General features: G+C 38.1%; 1 protein-coding gene across 7 annotated transcripts in view; it reads left to right on the forward strand.

The window, feature by feature from the left end:
- The window catches only part of LOC129699718 (estrogen-related receptor gamma), a 241,510-nt gene extending 222,803 nt beyond the window's left edge, over window positions 1-18,707 (forward strand). For all 7 annotated transcript variants that reach the window (XM_055639735.1, XM_055639738.1, XM_055639736.1 and 4 more), the window contains 2 exons: window positions 12,847-13,116; window positions 15,676-18,707. In XM_055639735.1, coding sequence (XP_055495710.1) covers window positions 12,847-13,116; window positions 15,676-15,920 — 515 coding nt within the window. In that variant the 3' untranslated portion in view covers window positions 15,921-18,707. The remainder of the gene's footprint in view (window positions 1-12,846; window positions 13,117-15,675) is intronic.
- Window positions 18,708-19,016: the final 309 nt, after the last annotated feature.

Here is a 19,016-nt window from a genome sequence, read left to right on the forward strand (position 1 = left end):
CCAGTACTTTTATTCCAACCTAAATCTCCAAGAAATGGCACCTACTGTAGTGCCACATTCAGAATTTATTTGCAGTGAAAATTCAATTCATTTAAGAAATCATCATTTTTAATTGCTTATGGAACAACTGACTCTATTTGGTTGACTATTATCCTGAAAAAAAGTGTAAAAGGGCTTTCATCAGTAACATTATCTTGCTCAAAGATTATGCCTCCTGCTCAGTGCTGTTCTTCAGCAATTTGTTCATATCCCTTTGACCTTTTGAGAGAAACTCCTAATCTCCTCCCCATTAATGCAGCACCCCTCCATTCACTGGCAACAAACATTCACTGGCCTGGGTAGAGTGGGTGTGGAGAGGATGTTTCCAGTTGTGGGGGAGTCTACAACCAGAGGGCACAGCCTCAGAAAAAAAGAATGTACCTTTGGAATGGAGATGAGGATGAATTTCTGTAGCCAGAGTGTGATAGTCTGTGGAATTCATTGCCGAGAGATGGCTTGGTTTTAGTTTTTAGAGATGCAGCGTAGAAATAGGTTCTTCAGCCCACTGTGTCCGCACTGACCAACAAGTTCTATCCTACAGATTAAGGACAATTTGCAGAAGCCAGCTAACCCACAAATCTGCATGCCTTTTGAGTGTGGGACGAAACCAGGGCATCCGGAGAAAACCCACGCGGTCACAGGGAGAATGTACAAACTCTGTATAGACAAGCACCCGTAGTCAGGACCCCGGGTCTCTGGCGCTGTAAGGCAGTAACTCCACCGCTGTGCGGCTATGGAGGCCAAACTATTGGGATTTTTATACCAGAAATTGTAGGTTCTTGATGAGTAAAGTTAAGGGGAAAAGGCTGGAGAATGGGGTTGAGAGGGAAAAATAGATCAGCCATGATCAAATGGCGGAGCAGACGCGATGGGCCGAATGGCCTGATTCTTCTCCTATGTCTTATCTTCTGATCACTTCTTCGTAGCTGAAAAAGTGTTACATGTACATGGCAGAATGTTCCTGTAGGCACTGTTGCAAACATCATGCCTGTCATGTTGCACTGTAACAGTTGCAAAACTTATTATGCATCAATAGGTAAGGCCATTCTGAAACTGGCAAAACAGGTTACAGCTCACTGATGCACAAGAATAGCTGTTCTCTTAAGTTTCCTTTTGCGCAAGTTTCAAAACAATGTTATGGTGACCCAAAATTCTGCTTCAATGCTTAAAAAATGCCATAGAGCAATTTCCTTAAAGGTTTTTCAGCTGAAGACAGGTACCGGATGTTCATAAATCAGACATAGAGAGAGGAATGAATGGCCTTTTGGAAAGGACTATTATTAAGCCGTCTATTCCACTACGCCCATAGTTTCCATTGTTTAGGCTATGCATATTGTGTAAATATTAGGTATTTAATTGCTTTGTCTATTTCCCAGCTTATCGTTGATTTTTTTCTATGGGATGAAGGGATGATCTTTTATTACTAGAATGGTTGCTAGCTGCTGTAAAGTACCATAGAATTGTCCAGCACACAAACAGGCCATTCGGTCCACAATGTCCGTGCTGAATATGATGCCAGGTTCAACTAAAGTCCTCTGTCTGCACATGAGCCATATCCCTCCTTTCCTAACATATCTATGCGCCCCTCTAAAAGTCTCTTAAACTCAACACTATCGTATCTATCTCCACCACCAACCCTGCCAGCATAATTTCAAAATTATTGATATCGGAAGTGTCAGAAAACATAACTGCAAATGGAACCATGTCTCATTATTTATCCCACAGTTTTATAGTACTTTTATAGAAACATATTTTCATATATCTTTTTTCTCTGTTAATCGTGATATCCCCAAATAGACAGAGAAGCACCTTTAATCCGCACATCATTGGTGATGTTCATGTCGGGTTTCAGAGTCTACATTTTTTTTACTGTGCTAATACACAGAAATGGCTCACCGATAAATATTTGGTGCATTTTCTAATAGAGGCGGGGAGAAGAAAAAACGACGGGAAAAAATATATATTCAGTTGTCCCATTCACTTGTAACAATGTTAGCTTTTGTAAAAGGGATCACCATTTCTCAATACTTTTGTCGTTGTCATACACACGGGGTCTGTAATGTCCTTTTAAAAATCGCTGAATTAGCTGAAAGGAGCTGTAGAGTTCAAGAACAAATCTACTGGGGACTGCCGAGGGAAGAAGAAAGAGTAAAACACGACACAAGACTGAAGAGCTAACAGATATCTGGAGAGGGATGCCCCTGGTGCACAGCTGCTGCCTCCCTTAGCTCATCCTCTTCTTTTGTCAATCTAAGGTATTGTGGTTGCATTTGTGCAGGGATTTATAGTTTATCTTTATCTATTGCTTCATCTGTAGGTAGCTATTATAGATGCCTGGACTGGTTATTGTTTGGGGGTGATAGATCTGTCTGTACTTCATCAAAGAAACTGGAGTAGCTAAAAGCCATTGGGTGAAGCTTATGATGAAATACGAGCCATCAGCCTCAGTAATGGCTGTAAAATTTCATAATTACATGTCCTTTATTACATTGCATAATGATCCTGAAGCAGTATGAAACAATTAATTAAGATTTTGAACCATGGCTTTTTTGAAATTAAAAGGTACTCAGTCTGTGAAATGGGGAAGTGGCTTTCCTTTAAAGCATGAAGGAGATGAGTGTTCAGGGAATGTGATGTATTGAGCCTAGATTTGTAAGATGCACTGAACTGGGGAAAATTCCTCTCAAGCAATCATAAATGAAGTATTTTGTACAAAATGTAGTGTCATAGCATCCTAGATTAGACTTGTCACAACTGCCATTTTCCATAGCTATTTGCCTCATTCAGTGTTTTTGGTGCAGCTGATAAGAAACTGAGTGACTTGTAAAGTGCAGGCATTTTTAAAAAAAGAAACTACCCCTGGTTTAGCATTCCTCTCCAAAGGCTTTATCAGTTTCAAAAACATAATGCTGAAAAAATCCATCAAAATATTTGATTTTCCTTGCCTCCACACTGAATAAATTGCATACTATAGGAGCCCACCGATTCACAATAAAGAACTTTGGTGGGAAAAAAAGTTTATTTTGTTAATTTTATTTAATATTCTACTGCATTCTTGTCGGCAGACATTTTATACCACAGTGCAAAACATTCACGTGTTTAAGGGCTTGATGAATAAAACATCATCATGTTGTAAAGAGTAGTATTTGAAGAACAGTATTTAAAGTAATAATTGTCAAGATAAGAGGCAATTTAATGTGAACAAATAAAGATTGTAACTCAATTGGTTGGCATGTAGACTGGATTTACTAGGGTAGAGGATTGAATTTTCTTTATATGTTTTTGCTCATTGTCTTTTTACGAAAGTAGTCCAATAAATCCCCAAACTGGCACTGCACAATGGAAAACAGATGATCAGGTTAGATTAGGACCTTGAATAAATAATCAACATGATATCAATCACTGTGCAACTGGACAAAATTTGATGTGGATATCAATTTGATCAAAATAACTACCAGGGGATTACAAAATTAGGGAGCAAAATTGCTCAGCACAGTAAACACATGTTGTAGTGCTTTACGTGTCGTCTCTACTTCCAAAATTTAGTTCCATTAACTACAGTGGAATCAAATTTCTGGAATGAGTTCAGCGTATGCCTCATGCAGTGAAGGTCAAATGTTTGTCCAATTGCAGGGATTGTAGCACAGTCATGCAGCTGACACTAGTATTTCACAGAACCAAACGCCATAGACAGAGAGGACATTCAGCCCATCAGCGGTCTCTATTCAAAGAGCTCTGTAGTTAGTTCCATGCCTCTACTCTTTCCCCATTTTAGATTCAAAACGTAATATAGATTGAAATTATAGTTAAATGCCTTTTTGTTATTCCAGGAATTTACCTGACAGTAAGCATTAGATTTTAATAAAGAATAACTCTTAGGTAGAGCAGAGGTACTTATTATAGTTTCCAAAAGCTAATAAAATGAGAATATAATATTTCCTTGCAATAGTGTTGTAATACAGAAACTGCACTTCACCCCAGTAATTATTTTTTATTATATTTAACATTTGCATCTGATTTTAAAATACACTTGTGAAAGAAACAGCAGCAAAGGATGAAGAATATGTTTTTCCCAGTTTCAAGTAATAAATCCTACAATTATGAAGTTACACCATCAGAATGGATGAGGCATGATCCTCTTCATGATCAGGTGGTCTTAACTAATACTTATTTTAAGTGAATGCTCAGCAGTGTATTACTATAAAAGCATTGTACAATGTAAGCTCACGGAAATGATGAGGAAGAATTCACCATCTCCTAAATAGCTTGCACCAGGGGCAGAAGGAAAAATCACACAGTTTTGAGGTAACGAGCTAGAACATTTCACTAGTGCAGAGTTATTGGATTCCATTAAAGTCATTACTGGCAGAGTGCACAGGTGCCTCCTCCCGCCCCTTCCCCTAGCTTTGCTTACATATTGCTGTGTGGATGCTGTGTGGATAATGGTGTCGTTCTTACAAAAATCCAAGTGTCGTTGCCTCTGATCACTTGTCATTCCTTAATGGAAACAAAATAGTCCTCCCAGTAAGAAGCCCAATGTCATTTCACTACCCCATGCTGTCCTAGCAATAGTCAAATGACAGAGTGATTCTCAGTAGGAGTAATTAAAATGTAAATATTGATATTTTATTATTTGAAATTACTTTCCAGTACAGCATTTAATGTTGCTCCATCTGTGCAGCTCTGTTTAGTGGTCACTTAAGTACAGCTCTGGGACATGAAGCAGCAGTTCAATCCTGTCATGTCAAAATGCTTGTTCCTGCTTAATTTTGATATCTAATTAAGTGGAAAAGTGCAGTCCATACTGTAATCCAGGCATCTTAAACAGCTGCTTGGGTATATTTAGAATTAATCTTGGCTATGAATTGTCTTAATGTATGCAATTAAGAGTCTACGCATTCCTAATTAGGTGTATTAGAATCATGCAGCTTACCATCCTGGTATAGACTTTGGGATGTCTGCCTCAAGAGTAAATGATAATGCTACTAAATGGATTGTGATAAACATGGCAGTGTTAATGTATTTTTTCATCCTGCATTGCTGCTGCATAGAGTTTCATCCCTTGTTTCAGTGAGATGAAAGCAGCCCCTGATAAAAGCTGAAACCACTTCAGTCTGCTCAATGGCACCAGTCTACATTTCAGTATGTCTCCGTAATTCATACTCCAGGGAATCAGGTGTTAAAATTATCTAATTTTCACAATTTTTAGCCTCTTTTAGCAAACAGAATTATTCAATATTTATCGAGTATTGAAACTGTTTGAATATAGGCAGAAAAAATGTCTGGTTCATCAAACGTTCATGATGCACATTTTTGCAAAGTGCTCAAAAATTCTTTATTTAAGGGTTCAAGCAGATGTTTTCAAATCAGTTTGTATTTTAATGCAGCCAAATGCCTGCATATGGCCCTATGCAGTATAGCATGTTATGTGACTGAGTTGTGGTCGTCCTTTTTAATGCAGATTGGAAAACTTATTTCCTGTTTTTATTACCTGCCCTCATCTACAGTATATGAGCATATTTTAGACAACAAGGTTGATTTTTATATGTATTTTTGTTGCACATGATCAAATAATTTAACAATATTACTGAAGCAATATTATTCCATTTAGTTTAACTAGAGCTGCCTTTCTGAGCTAGTAATCATAAAACAAATAATTTTCATTCTCATTTTATGAAAGATTGTTGTAAAATCACCTGATAAGTGTTGTTTATTTTTGTAATGTTGCCAGTTAGTTGAGTTAAACATTTCCAGTGCCACATTTGGAGAAAGGGTTGGGGAGAAAGCTATGGGAGATTTTTAAATATATAGACATATATAATGCACAAATCACCTGATATTCCATTCCCAACATATTTGACCCCCATAGCTTGTTTGAATATAGAATTGCATTAAGCCCAAAAGCACTTTGTCTCAAAGCACTCTCTCATTCTAAAATTGTGGGGGGAAAAAGCACTGAGACTAGGTCCCACCTTGACTTCATCATGATAATAGTTGAAGATATTTTTGTATTTCGATGGGATTTGAAAGGCAGTAACCAACATTGCTATATTGAAGTCCATCAAAATTGATGAACTGAGATTCACAATAGAAATGTCACCTCTCCTATGGGGAAATGATTAGATCTCTTTTGAGACAAAGATATTGCAAAGGCAACTTTCAAAACATTAGCTGCTTCACTAATGAATTTGAGACTGACACAAGCTGCATGAAAACGTGTACTGGGAAAGAGGAGGTGCTGTGTCTCATTTTCATAGCGAGCATGTCATATGCAAAATGTACACTGGGCTGTTTAAGCTTATTTTCATCATAAAACCAGTTTGCAAATTATATTTTTCCAAAAGATGGTGCTTGTTTGAAATGGCATTTCATGGCTTTTATTATTAGCTTCACATTCTTCGAATCAATCATTTACTAATTTTGATGGAACTGGCATCCCGTCCCCACTTGGGTATCTTCTACAGTTGCATAATTGGCCACCAGAAGGTGTGCAAGAGCAACATTAGTCCATTGCTTCATTTGGTGCCTTTCAGATGGCTCAGGTGATATTGTATTGATGTCATGCATTGGATTCAGCGAACACTCAGTCCCCATACTGTGTTCACTTTGTACATTAGAGTGCTGCTTTACAGTGGAAATGAGCCCCACTTGGATTAGCTTTTGGGAAAAACATATAATTGGGCTAAAAGATGTCAGTGAAGGTCAAAACAAAAATGCAAGACAGCTCGAGAATGGACATGCTTTAGCGGAGCATACAACTGGGGATTCAGAATAAGGAACCAATGGCAGCATAATCACAGTCAAAATTATTCTCTTCGAACTGATCACAGGAAAACAAAAAATAAGTGTGCACCCTTTATAGAAAGAACATGGGTCAAGTATTTGTCCATTGCTCCAGATTCCAACATTTACAGACTCTTGGCTATCCATAGATCAGACTTTTTACAGACCTCCTGTAAATAACTCATCAAAACACTTTTAACCATCAACAGTCAATAACACAAATGTATTACATCAGACCATGGGAATAGAATGAGACAATTCAGCCCATTGAGCCTATACCATTCAATCTTGGTTGATCTATTTTCCCTCGCAAACCCATTCTCCTGCCTTCTCCCCGTATCCTTTGATACCATTCCTGACCAAGAACCAATCAGTCTGAAGAAGGGACTCGACCCAAAATGTCACCCATTCCTTCTATCCAGAGATGCTACCTGTCCCCGCTCAGTTACTCCAGCATTTTGTGTCCTTCTTCTGTGTAAACCAGCATCTGCAGTTCCTTCCTATAACATGAACCAGTCAAATCTCCGGTTTAAAAATACCCAATGACTTGACCTCCACAGCTGCCTGTGGCAATGAATTCCACAGATTCACCGCCCTCTGGCCAAAGAAATGCCTCCTCGTCTCCATTCTAAATTTCATATATGTAACAAAACAATATGTATTGCATACGTGTAATGTGTCCTGCTCAAAAACAGATAAAAACGATGAATGTTCCATATATGAAGATAAACTGCATCGATTCACCCTCAAAGCTAAATTATGGCAATGGTTTAATTTGGTTGGGGCGGGGAGGGGGGGGGGGGGGAATAGTTTTTTTCACTTCCGATGTGTAAATGTCCTTTTCAGAATCAGCAGATGATATTTATTTGCCCTTCACGAGATGGTTGGGCTCATTCAGCTGACTGAAGTGCATCGTTTCACCTCTCCAAAAGTGCTGGACAAGTGCTGCTGGCATTAGCATCACTGCAGAGGCCTGCAGCACAAGTGGAGAGACGTTGGAGTTACCACACACGTAAATGTCAATATAGTGCCTTCTCCATCATCAGCACTAAATTCACTTTGATGCCTCTTTTCTTCTCTTTATTGATCCCTTCATGAGAACGTAGATTTGTATCTGTTAATTAATGCATCCTGAAACAGCGTTTGTATTAATCAGTCAGATAAGAAAAATTGGATGCCTGTGCCCACATGACAACCGTAAAAGTGCTGTCCTGATAAAATCATTGATAGGCCTCAATAAAAAAAAGTTCCTCCCTCCACTCAATAAACTAATCATCCTGCTTTTAATTATTAGACAGAAGATGTGTGCAGATTGGGAATGTGTAAATCTAATTATTTACCAACAGCAGTGGCAGGGGTTGGGGGTTGGGGGGGGGGGGGGGGGGGGGGAACAACACAGCCTCATGACGGGAAGGTGCTGCAGGCCACACAGACTGACAGTCTGCTAATTCTATGGGGATGGCTACTGTGGGAGTCTAACAAAAGACAAGCTCCTTTTCCATTTCCCAGCAAATCAGATGCAAACTAACATTCTTAATCGTGCTCTATAATATTGTTTAAAAAAAACATATTTGAGAAACATTTCTGCAAATTTGGCAAAAAAAAAGATGGGGGGATTAAGGTATCACCTGATTTAATTTAATAAACACTCCTTTTGGTAGTGTAGGAAGGAACTGCAGATGCTGGTTTAAACCGAAGACAGACATAAAATGCTGGAGTAACTCAGCGGGACAGGCGAGATGCTTCTCTTTTGGCAGTGTCCAATGTGATGATAAACTGTAAATGGGCGTGGAGATTACAGGACATGATTAAGCATTGAATTCATTGAATAACTCACACAGAGGGTAGTGGATGTATGGAATGAACTTCCAGAGGAGGTAGTTGATGCTATTTTTAAGAGATATTTGGACAGGTACATGGATAGGACAGGTTTAGAGGAATGTGGGCCAAACATAGGCAGGTGGGACTTGTGTAGATAGGGCATGTTGGTTGGAGTGGGCAAGTTGGGCTGAAGGGCCTGTTTCCACACTGTATCACTATGACTTTCTAAATGCCCACAGTGCAGCTACTTCATGTAGTTTGGTCATTTCCATGAATGTAGCATCTAATCTATATTAAATACTCCATTCATGAGCTGTGTGCTTCAGCTGAGATTCAATCCTCTGTGCTCTTAGTACTAGTTAAGGTAAGCTTTGCAGTGCTTAAAGCTAGCTATCAGCTCTTTGAGGGATGCACGTAGCTTCTGAAGGAGGAGACGGCTGCTCTGCAATGACCAGAAAACCATTGAAATACCATAAAGAGTATCGGCTCCTTTGTTTTCACATACCAGAGGTTGGTGGGGATGGGTTCGTAGAGGGGGAGATAGAAAGGCCTCCAAGGGACCCTCCAGACACACTCTTGAACGGTGAACACAGGTAGGCATGGTAGTTCTAGGAGGCACCATATACACAATCAGTTGCTGTGCCTCAAGAAGTTCAATGACCTCCATACATACAGTCAAGGTCAGCAGGGTATTTTTGGGTCCCGTAATTTACTAACTGAGCAATTAATCTCAGACATTGCTCAATATGCCACATTATCGTCACTCGCCTACCTTGGAGGTGAATTATATTTTGCATAAAATATGTCATATTTCATGGTAATATGTATGGTTTGTTTATTTTGCAATGGTTTGACATTAGTGAAGACTGCACTGAAACAGTCAGTGCAGAAGTCATTGCATTTTTAATGTTGTTGAATGGGCACTGGGTTGAGAATACTGGCACTTTACTTGTAAGGTTTGTTCATGGATAGTGCAAGCAGAAAGGGCCCATCTGGATTTCCCCCTTCTGCCATCTTCTTCACTTTCTCTCTTCCTCTTCCAACTCAGGGATCACTTCCTCAGCTCATCTGTATATTAATGGGAAGTACTGTCCCAACCTGATGGCAAGAGTCTCAGAGTCGGCATCCCACACTGCTTACCTTTACTGGACACTTCTGAAGTGGTACAAGCAACAGATGCAACATTTCATCATAATAGTTGTCAGATTTTGAGCAACAACATTTATTTCATAGTTTTTTTTAAATGTGAATAAATATGTGGAATTTACACTGGGGTCACCAGCCATGTTTTTGGTTTTGTTTTCTGAAGCCTGAAATAAAGCTAGCAGAGCAGACTGCTGCAGGAATATAAGGGCATCCTAGCTGGACATTGAAGGAGTCCCTCCTTTCAGATATTTGACAGTTTGCTAATTGATATGCATACAATCAAAGCAAAATAATCTCTGATTGATATTTTCTGAGAATGAAATGTGATCAGTTCACCACTCTACACTAGTGTTGAGGACACACAATATGATGTTGCAAATATCTTCAGCTAACAACCAAGAATGAATTGAATGGAAAAAGTCAATTCCCAGCTCAGGACTGCTCTCTAGTTGTTGGTAGGATGGTTCAGTTGCCTGATAACTACTGGGAAGAAACTGTCCCTGTGTTTGGAGGTGTCCGGTGGCCTGGGTGTGTGATTCACCCCATAGATGTGTGTGTCCACACCTTTGATAAAAATGTTGCTTGTTTATACTGAAATAAGGAATGGTAAACCTGTGACCTTCGTGCTGCTTGTAATAATTGTATTCAAACTAAACACTTTCTACTTTTCAGAAATAACAATACGTTGTCTATTAAGATGCACATGCCTATTCAATGTTGGTGCTATTGAGAATGATTTACCTGTTGCCATTGTTTGTTGTGAAAATAAAATACTGCAGATCCTAGAAAACTGAAGCAAAAGTAGAAAAACTTGGAGATATTCAGCAGGTGAAGTCACAACTTAGTGGAGGAGACAGATGTAATATTTCAGTTCAATAGCATTTCTTCTCAACTGTGAATAAACATGCTGAGTAAGGGGAGAACAAAAGGAAAGGTTTGGATAGAGACATGTGTAGAAGCAAAATACTTGTCTATTTTTCAGTTTAACGTACTCTGTTGGTGATGAATGTAGTCTACCTTGTACTGGGGAGACCACGTTGGGTAATAACATTGCTGAACATCTTTAATCAGTCCCCAAACATGACCTTCAGCTTCCATTCACCCATCACTTTTCTGTCCCCCTCCCACTCTGACCTCTCTGCCCTCGTTCCCCTACACAGTTCCAAACAACCTCAACATATAATCAAGGAACAGAATCTCGTCTTCTAGCCAGCCACATTACAACCTTCCTGACACAACTCTGAATTCAACAATTTCAGATAATGATAATTTCCGGTATTTTGTCAGATTTTTAGCATTTATTCAATTTTTATGCTATTGTTACCTTACACTTTCAACCTTTTAAATATTTCCCACCTTCCATCCTTTGCTTTTGCATGTTCTCCCTCTTCCTCTTTTCCCTGCATCTTAAGTCTCTGATGACTGTAATTATTCCCTGTTCTGATGAAAGCCCATTGACTTGAAATGCCATTACTGTTTCTCTCACTGCCTTCTCAGAGGCTGCCTGTATTGCTAAGCATAGTTTGTTTACATCCTTCCTTTACCAGCTCCCTTCAACTGTGTGTGGCCACACACACACACACACACATATATTTTTATAGGTGTTTGTATGTGGGTGTATGTATATAATATAAGACACAAACATATATATAATGTATACATATATAATATGTATACACACACATATGTGTGTGTGTGTGTGTGTATTTATATATATATATATGCCATGTGTTTATGTCTCTGTGTGGGTGCATATATTTATGTATACACACACACATAGAATTGTTTGGTTAAGCCCCTTTGATGATTTTATTAAGTGCCTTTGGTCGCCCCTGCCAACTGGCATTCCATTGCATGTCACTGGCAGGCCAGAAAAACCACCTCAAAAGCTGTGAACCATTCTCGTCCTGTTAACAAGATTGTAGATCTTAACAGTGAGGGGATAATAAATGAGTACTGTACTTGGTATAAACAATAGCCTGAAAGACACATAATGAGCTGTTTGCCATTAGTGGTCTAGTTAGACAGGGATGAAGCAAACTGATTCATGTAGCGAAGCCTGCACTGTGACAGCCTTGTCTGAACAGATGTTTTCAAAATTTGCCCTCCCCTGATAAACTCGTGACGGATTTGCTTCCCTCTTACCACAGCTGTGGATACCTTTGCCTCACCAATTGTAAAAGCAGTGTCACTTGTATTTTTAGTGCCGTGAAATGGAAACTAATTTTGGTGGAAAACCTATTTGTCAGAAAGAATAAATGTAAATTACAATTTCATTTACATGTGACCACTGAATATTGGGCATTGGATGGATATTCTGCAAAGCAACCATGCCTGGTCTTGATAAGTTTTGTTTGAATGGATAGCACTGGTCGGATTATTTGTGCTATTACCTCATTCATTTATGTTGTTTGCATATTCTGAATGCTGATCATGAACCATATCTTACGAACTACGATCGGGTAAATGGGACGAGCTCCTGCCAAGAGAAATGCCTTAATTCATCATCGAAGGCGTGGCCAGTGGAGGACTGTCCTCGGCCTTTTATCTGTCCTTACCTCTGCTGTCCAGATAACAATTAATCAGAGCTATACAATTGGGTAATTATACGTGCACATTAGATTTCATACTATTAATGCGGCATGCAAATACAATAACTTTATAATGTAATAAAAGTAAATTTGAGATGCTGCAAAGACAGTGGAGAGACTTGTAATCTTCTTCTAGCTAAACCAGGGTTTACAACATTTAAATAAGAATTGGCAGTCCCTGTTCATTCAAATTCCCTCTCCAAATACAGGCCCATTATTTTGCTGTGATCACCTCTGTCTCTTACCCCTCACCACTTTCCACCAAAAAAATCTCTCATGTAACTGAGTAAGTAAGTGATTTCTCTGGTGGTTATCCTGTGCCTATTGACTTGATTCAGGGTTTAATTTAACAGACGGGGAAAGTGGTTCCATTAGTGAATTGAGAGTAATCTGATTCCATCCTAACGATACATTCATCCATGCTTTGTGACACTATAACACTGTTACGTTCCTCTTTTCTTTCCAGGCTTCTCCACATTATCTTTGGCTGATCAGATGAGCCTCCTCCAGAGTGCTTGGATGGAGATTCTGATCTTGGGGATTGTGTACAGGTCACTGTCCTTTGAGGATGAGCTGGTGTATGCTGAAGACTACATCATGGATGAAGACCAGTCAAAGCTCGCTGGACTGCTTGATCTGAATAATGCCATACTGCAGCTGGTAAAAAAATACAAGAGCATGAAGCTGGAGAAGGAAGAATTTGTCACCCTCAAAGCTATAGCGCTTGCTAATTCAGGTTGGCAGATTTGGCACAGTTTCAATGTCATTATCTTCCCTGTCCCCCCGCTCCTTTTCTTTTAACTCTTTCTGTGTTGGTGAGTCCCCACAAATGAGCAAATATGTTTTATTTTAGTTTAAATATGAAATTATTTGTGTCTAATGAAAATCCCAACATTTTATCTGTCAGTGATGACTTACTTTTACTCCTGCCATAAAATAAACATCTACCTTTGAACAAAATCAACTGACAATGTGCATGAGAAATTGACAATCTTATATAATACGAATCATTTGAAGTTGTTAATTTAAATGATGTTGCTGATATACTGTGAGACTAACTATACCACTTCACTCAGGTTTAAGGCTATGCTTTTTGGAAGTAAAGCCTGTTTTTGGTGACTTGAAGTTTTGCTTTCAATGAAATCCCAACTGGTTCTGAAACGCATTGTTTTTTCTCTCTCTCTCTCTAATGAATTGCATATAGTCTGCAACGGCACAGAAGAGGTTAACTATTTCAGCACGTCCATTATGCACATTTGAATTTAAAGCTCAGGAGCAACTGGGAATGAATCATGAATAAAATCGTTTGTGCTTTGTTGTTTTTTCCCTTCTCCCCAATGCTTTATTGCAGTCTTTAGGCACTTTAGCATTTGCATAAAGTTCATGATAGATCACTCTTTAATAAGATGCTGATCGTTAGCTACCTGTGTGTCAATAACAGCTCTGATGTTGTGTACTGTTGACAATCACGCCATGTCCCTCCGTTTCCCCCTACCTTCTTTTGTTTTGACCTAATCTTTGAACTTTATCTTGGTTGCCGGCCAGTAGTTTTCTCTTTAATTACAAGAAGGAAACTGTCAATAAAATCTGTTAAATGGAATGCAATGAGTAGCTGAATGGGAGGACAGCCATTTGTTCAAATTCTACAGCATTCATGGTATTGACAGTTTGTTTTCTGAGGCCATATGTGCTGATCAATCTCAGGCTGGGCTCAGCCACGCTGAAAAATGAAAAACCAGATTGCTTTTGCTTATTTTCGGATGACAGCTCTTGATTTGGTGGGTCCGAGATGAACCTTCTGCCAAATTGTACCCCAGAGAACCAAAGCGTGACTGTTTTGAAAATTATTTTTTAATTGATTTTGTAATTAACAGTTCATCTCATATATTGATGCACAAATTCCCAGACTGATGGGAGGGAAATTGTTTCAACCAAAAGTTGCACTTTTTCTATTTGTCTCAGTAACTGTCATTGGCACTTCACTGCTCTGATGAGCGAAATTACATTTCCAAACTCAGCACTTTCAGACAACTGACCCACTTTTATTTTTACTTTACTATAATTTCTCCTTGCTTTTGATTTAATTTTGTCTGGTGGCAATGTATATTTGCACATTGTCCATCTTGCATGCCGGATTAAAATACCATTTAGGTGTAATCAAATAGGACGTAAGCTGCTTCACAACAAGATCATACTGTAGGTGTGCAACAATGGACGTGGCTTCTGTTCCTCTGGATTTTAGCATTACAAGAACTGTAAAGCTGAAGTTCTGGGGTGCTGCAAATGCACCATGACATGCAGCATCAATTTGAAAGAAAGTACTGCAAGGAGATTAATCGTAACAATCTTCATATTTTTGCAAACAGATTGCAAAAAATGTAATCTCTTTTAAAGACAGTGAAACTTTCATCTCCCAGCCTTGTTTTGCAGGACTCTGCTGGTGATTCACCATGGTGCTGAATGTGTGCTTTAAACTGAGCAGAAAAACTGAATTAAATAATAGTAAAACACAGTTGCACCAAAATAAAATAACAATAAATAGTTCTGAAATCAACTCAGAACTTAATAATATTTCAAAAAGAAATCAAAGAATAATGGCAACAAATATCCCTTGATATTCACATAAAATCTATCTGTCTGCCATTTTACCAAAAGCTGTTCCGTTTAAAATGTTTACTTCAGCTCTAAAATTGTTGGATTAAATGTATTGTAATATTTTATTTTGAGATGTTAATTGAATATAAATAAAGTTGCCCCTATTAACCATTGTAATTGTCTATTCACAGTCCACCTGCAAATTTTATCCATTCCTAATTCATGATCTATTAATGATCTATTAATAGAATTTAAATGTTAAAAAGATATTCCCCTGTACTTGGCTTTTTTTTTTAATGTATGCAGTTGTTAGGCAGTCAAAATGCATCGACCAAAACCCAGCTATTTAACACAAAAAGCTGGAGAACTCAGCAGGTCAGGCAGCTTTGCAGGCTGAGATACTCCAGCTTTTTGTATCCACCTTCGGTTTAAATCAGTATCTGCTGTTCCTTCCTACACCGGCTATTTAACAGGCTGTTAAGTGAAGCAACCAAGAGGTGTTCCTTTATTTGAAATCTGAGGATATTTTATTTAAACTCCAGTTGAGTGTGTGTCAGTTGAGTGATCGATGTTTAAAGCAGATGTGAAACATTGTACACTTGAACCATAAAATGTCATTGTGCAGACATGCATTTTTTTTTTTTCATTAATTACAGCGGTGTTGAAGAGCTTTTCCTGATGGTTTTTTATTGTCTTGTAGATTCGATGCACATAGAGGATGTTGAGGCTGTGCAGAAGCTGCAAGATGTCTTGCATGAGGCCCTGCAGGACTACGAGGCCGGGCAGCACGGGGAAGATCCACGCCGTGCTGGTAAGCTACTGATGACTCTCCCTCTTCTCCGGCAGACCTCCACCAAAGCTGTGCAGCATTTCTACAACATCAAACTGGAAGGCAAAGTTCCCATGCACAAACTATTCTTGGAAATGCTCGAGGCCAAGGTCTGACTAGAGGAACCTAGGCCATCCCATGAAAACATACAGAAGGGGTTAGGCCACATCAAAGGGAAGAAACGTAGGAATTGAAACAGACAAAAGTTAACTGTAGTGTTTAATTGAAAAAAAAACTGCACTGATATTTAGCAGTATGACTGTGAAGCAGCTTTCAACTTCTCATTCTTCTAAGATTTTTTCATGCAGATTTTGCTGTTGAACTTTTTAATGAGGTCTCTAAATGAAGAGAGAGAAGGAAGCCGACCCTGCCAAAGGATGGGAATCCATACTATGGATGCCACTGAATTAATAAGAAGAAAAATATCCCCATCAACAAAGGATTCAGACTGACAACTGTTTTACCTACCAGTACAGCGCATCGACTGAATGCAGTATTAGGTTCCATATGAACAGTCTGTGATTAGGCTTCGGAGCAGTGTTGCATTGGCTGCTTCTCCTCATTGCATTTTTTCCACCTTAGATCAGTTACAGCCATTTAATTCCTTAATTGTTTTCAAGTCTTCCAGATATTTCTTAGGTTAGGAACTATGTCTATTTCAGGGAATAGTAAGCTTTACTCAGTCACGCAATACTGAAAATACTGCATTTCTTTGCTGGCTGGAAAAAACGATGGACAGTTATGAAGAACAAACAAAACTTTTTTTAAAACCTTTGTTGTTGATGTTGTTTATGGGTTTTTTGTACCAGCTTTACCACTACAGCCATTTTATTAATCTGTGAATTTATCTTAAGCAATAGTGAATGAGAAGGTGCATACTTTTTATGGATGCAATTTATGTTGAGTGCCAGTTCAGTCAAAATCCTCGACTTCTTTAACACAAGGTAATACATAGCTTGAAGATCACTACTGAAATTAGATTACACCTTTATTGATAGATTAGTCAATCTGACAATTGAATCCAATGCAACAAGATTATACACTCGCTTGTCCCAACATACTTTGGAAATATGGTACTAATGTAAAATAATGTACTTGACAGGCATATTTATTAACCGTTCAAAACATGACTGTTAAGGTGTAAATTTGATTTAGCAACTAATCAGATGTTTTCCTCCCCTTTAAAGGCTACATTTGCTACATTTTAAAAAACAAACAAAGGCGCTAACCTGTACCAAGTACTCAAATGTCAGTATTAGTAGCTGCTCCCTGTTGTACCATGGTGACATCCTCTTCTGTGTACACATATGTAATCAAAGATTGTGAGCCCAACCTGAGGTCATGTATTGGAAACAAAAAAAATGTTGTAGTTCAGCTTGCAATGTTTCATGTTTGCTGTGTTCTTCTAATTTTAGTTGAATTCAAAGACTGTTGTCTTGTTCTTATTGTGGTGTTAGATTCTTGTGATTGTACGCATTAGACACAGGGTAGAATTAGAGACAGTAATGGATGTAAAATTCCTCAGGAGATAGTGTATTCTATTCCTTACTGGTGATAAGATTGCTCCTATTAATAATAAGAACAAATAGTTTAAGAATCAGAACAAATATCTCTTCCGACAATACACATTTAAATCATTAATTTAAAAAGGGATATTTTGTGTAACAGTTTATTGTAGAATAACAATGTATATCTTAGAAAAGAATTTGAATATTTCCAATCAATAGGTAAATGTCTAATTTTTAAATGCTGTAAATATAGCTATGTTCAAACATCTCAAATGGTTGTTAAACCAGCTTTGTGTCGTTACAAGTTTTTGGTGCATACAAGTTTCCCACAAACTACTGCTACATTGTGTGCTTTGAACAAAAAAAAAAGAAAAAGACAAAAAGGTTGGCGGTATGCATCAACCTTGTGCTATAAATACTGTGTATCATTAGCTGTACGAGACTATATAGTAGATTGTGGTTTCTCAGTAGAGAATTGACTGTACTGTGATTCTAGACTTTATTCATCATTAGCAGCTCGTTCAGGTGGTCAATAACTTGAAGTTTATAGCTGTAATAGGGAACTAAGAAGCTGGCACGACCCTTAAAAAAAATCCAACTCCTGGGAGTAAGGTGCTGATTTTGAGTAATAGGAGCTTAGCTCTGTGGAGTGCAAGGGAAGAATTTAAGATTTATTTTGTTCATGCTTGTTGTTAGAACCAGCAGCAGAGTCTCATTTACCAGTACTCAGAGCAGAAAACTGAGATATTTAAAATGGTTCTACGTTTTAAGCTGTATCTATTTTTTTTTCTCCTTTCTTTTCTTTATAATTATCTTTTTTTCTGCTTAATTATGGCAATATGATTGTGCGACTCCTTACAGTTGCACTTGCATTTCAATCAGAACAAATATTTATTCCACTATTTGCATTTTAAAAAAAAGACAAGTTTCAAAATAATATGAAAAAATTATAAACAGCTATTTTTCTTATATAGAAGAGAATGTTGGGTGTTGGTGGTTGTATTTAAATTATTTATGCATCTGTGTTTACCTGCCTACAAACAATTTACGGCAGTCTTACATGCAAAGTTTAAAAGCAGAAAAAAAACGTTTTAAAAAAGCTACAAATACCAGGAGTTGAAGTTTAATCTGTAGTGAAAAACCATGTCTGTAGGTCTAGACAAGCTTTGTGCTTCACATCTGTAAACAATCAACTGTATATTTTTGTGACGTGTATCATACTGTGTGCTCTGACAAATGTCCATTTGTGTAAATGTATTTATTTTATATTGTATATATTGTTAATGCAAAAGGAGACAATGATTCTGTAACTTTAATCAGTTCCAATGTGTACTCTAATTATGCCTTCAGGATGATGGTAGAGCAATATTAAACACGCTTCCACTTTTACATGCTCGAGTTTGTAGAATGCGTATTTTTTGGTAGAGCAGATCGGAACAAAATTGAGATAATTTAGACTTCTGTTCCATTTTTGAAGTCTCATTTCATATTTACACATTTCCTTAAATCATAGAAGGCTATATTGATTCATTAAGTCCATGCCAACTCACAAAGCAATCCCATTCCACACTCATGAAACCCTTCAATGTCAGTAATAAGAAACATAGACCTCAAGTTGGTCAAGTCCATGCCTTGTGGCCAAGTGTGGTTGAGATTTAATAATCTACCTTTGCTTCCATTGCACTGTGCACATCACCACCACAG

The sequence above is a fragment of the Leucoraja erinacea genome, chromosome 8 (assembly GCF_028641065.1).
Source record: "Leucoraja erinacea ecotype New England chromosome 8, Leri_hhj_1, whole genome shotgun sequence".
Taxonomy (NCBI): domain Eukaryota; kingdom Metazoa; phylum Chordata; class Chondrichthyes; order Rajiformes; family Rajidae; genus Leucoraja; species Leucoraja erinaceus.